Genomic DNA, 1,400 nt, shown 5'->3' with positions numbered 1-1,400 from the left:
TTAAGTATATGCAAAAGCTAATGAAGGCACATTGATATGGTCTAATTTGCTGAGCCAGTGAATGCAGATAATCTAAAAAGTCGTTACAAGTGGAATGATATGAAAATTTTAATATTAAATGTTCAAATAGGTTAATGAAAATCAGAAGGAATGGGTGAAGTCACTGACGGTTCTCACATGTGAGGTAAAGAGGGGGAGGGGACAAGATGGTTAATGCCCCAAAAAAATCTGTTGATCGAGCTGTTGGAAGAATCTACTCCTGAAAATCGATACATGAAAGACAAATGGGCTTGGAGGCAGTCAGGCATATACTCCACAGCAGCAGGCTACAAAGTTCTTCAGGACTCAAAGAACAACAGTCACACTCTGGCCTTCTGGAAACTAGTCTGGGACAATCTAGCTCTTCCAAAAGTGAATTTCTTTTTCTGGACTCTGGTTCATAACAAACTTCTAATAGGAGACAATTTAGAGAAAAGGAACATTGCAGGGCCTCATAGATGCGAGCTATGCAGAAGCAACCTTGAAACTGCCCAACATTTATTCTTGGATTGCAATTTTGCTAAGGATGTGTGGGGTCTTACTCTGATGGATCTTCAAATCTCCGCTTTCCCTCAGAGTTCTGTTGTTGATCTGATTGCCTCCTGGAGCAATTACTATCCTCATAGCATCCCCATCAAATCTTTCTGGCGTAAAGTCTGGACAACTATTCCCAAATTTGTTTGCTGGCAGCTCTGGTTGGCCTGTAACGAACAGATCTTTCACGGAGTTCAACATTCCCCTCTACAGGTCGCAGTTAAAACTAAATCCCTTCTCTTGGAAGCAGCCCAACAGGAGTTTTTTAAAGAAGATTCATTGCTCCTCCCCGAAGAAAGGAGATGGCTCCGCCCCCTTGAGCCTTCTCCCCGAAAGTTCCTTCTTACTCCTCAAACAACAAATCTGGAATGGCGCAAATGAGACTCTGAGGATTCTTTCACAAACTGGTGGAGGTCCAAAAATCTAACCACAATCTTCTTTGATGGGGCCTCCAAAGGAAACCCCGAGATTGCTGGCGCTGGAGGGGTCATTTATGCTTCGGATGGGAGTTCAAGAGACTGTTGCTACTGGCGTTTAGGCCAGAAAACCAACAACCAAGTAGAGATATTTGGCCTTCTCAAAGCTTGCCTCATAGCAAGAGAAAAGGGTGTCAAAGACCTCCAAGTTTTTGGAGATTCTGAGATTCTAATAAAAAAATTAAACTCTGAGGATCTCTTCAGCAACGCTAGTCTCAACAAAATTCTGGGCAGATTGAAAAGAGTTCTTCAAGACTTCACCTCCTGCAAGTTCTATCATATCCTCAGAAACCTGAATAGTGAAGCGGACCAGATGGTGAACAAAGGATGCTCTCTCATGAAAGGGCAGCT

At 42.9% G+C, this 1,400-nt stretch overlaps 1 protein-coding gene across 1 annotated transcript; it reads left to right on the top strand.

The window, feature by feature from the left end:
- Positions 1-213: 213 nt before the first annotated feature.
- On the top strand, positions 214-954 carry LOC149236623 (uncharacterized). The gene has a single exon (XM_089368981.1). The coding sequence runs from the start codon at positions 214-216 to the stop codon at positions 952-954; it is 741 nt and encodes a 246-aa protein (XP_089225107.1).
- The last annotated feature ends 446 nt before the right edge of the window (positions 955-1,400 follow it).

This window comes from Pinus tabuliformis, chromosome 8 (assembly GCF_031772625.1).
Source record: "Pinus tabuliformis cultivar Carrire ecotype Pingquan chromosome 8, CPIR1, whole genome shotgun sequence".
Taxonomy (NCBI): Eukaryota; Viridiplantae; Streptophyta; class Pinopsida; order Pinales; family Pinaceae; genus Pinus; species Pinus tabuliformis.
Note: the sequence above shows the minus strand (reverse complement) of the source record. Positions and strands in the feature narration are given on the sequence as shown.

Bases quoted from the DNA above. Each gene is read 5' to 3' on its own strand.
- LOC149236623 (XM_089368981.1), top strand. From the start codon at position 214: ATGCCCCAAAAAAATCTGTTGATCGAGCTGTTGGAAGAATCTACTCCT.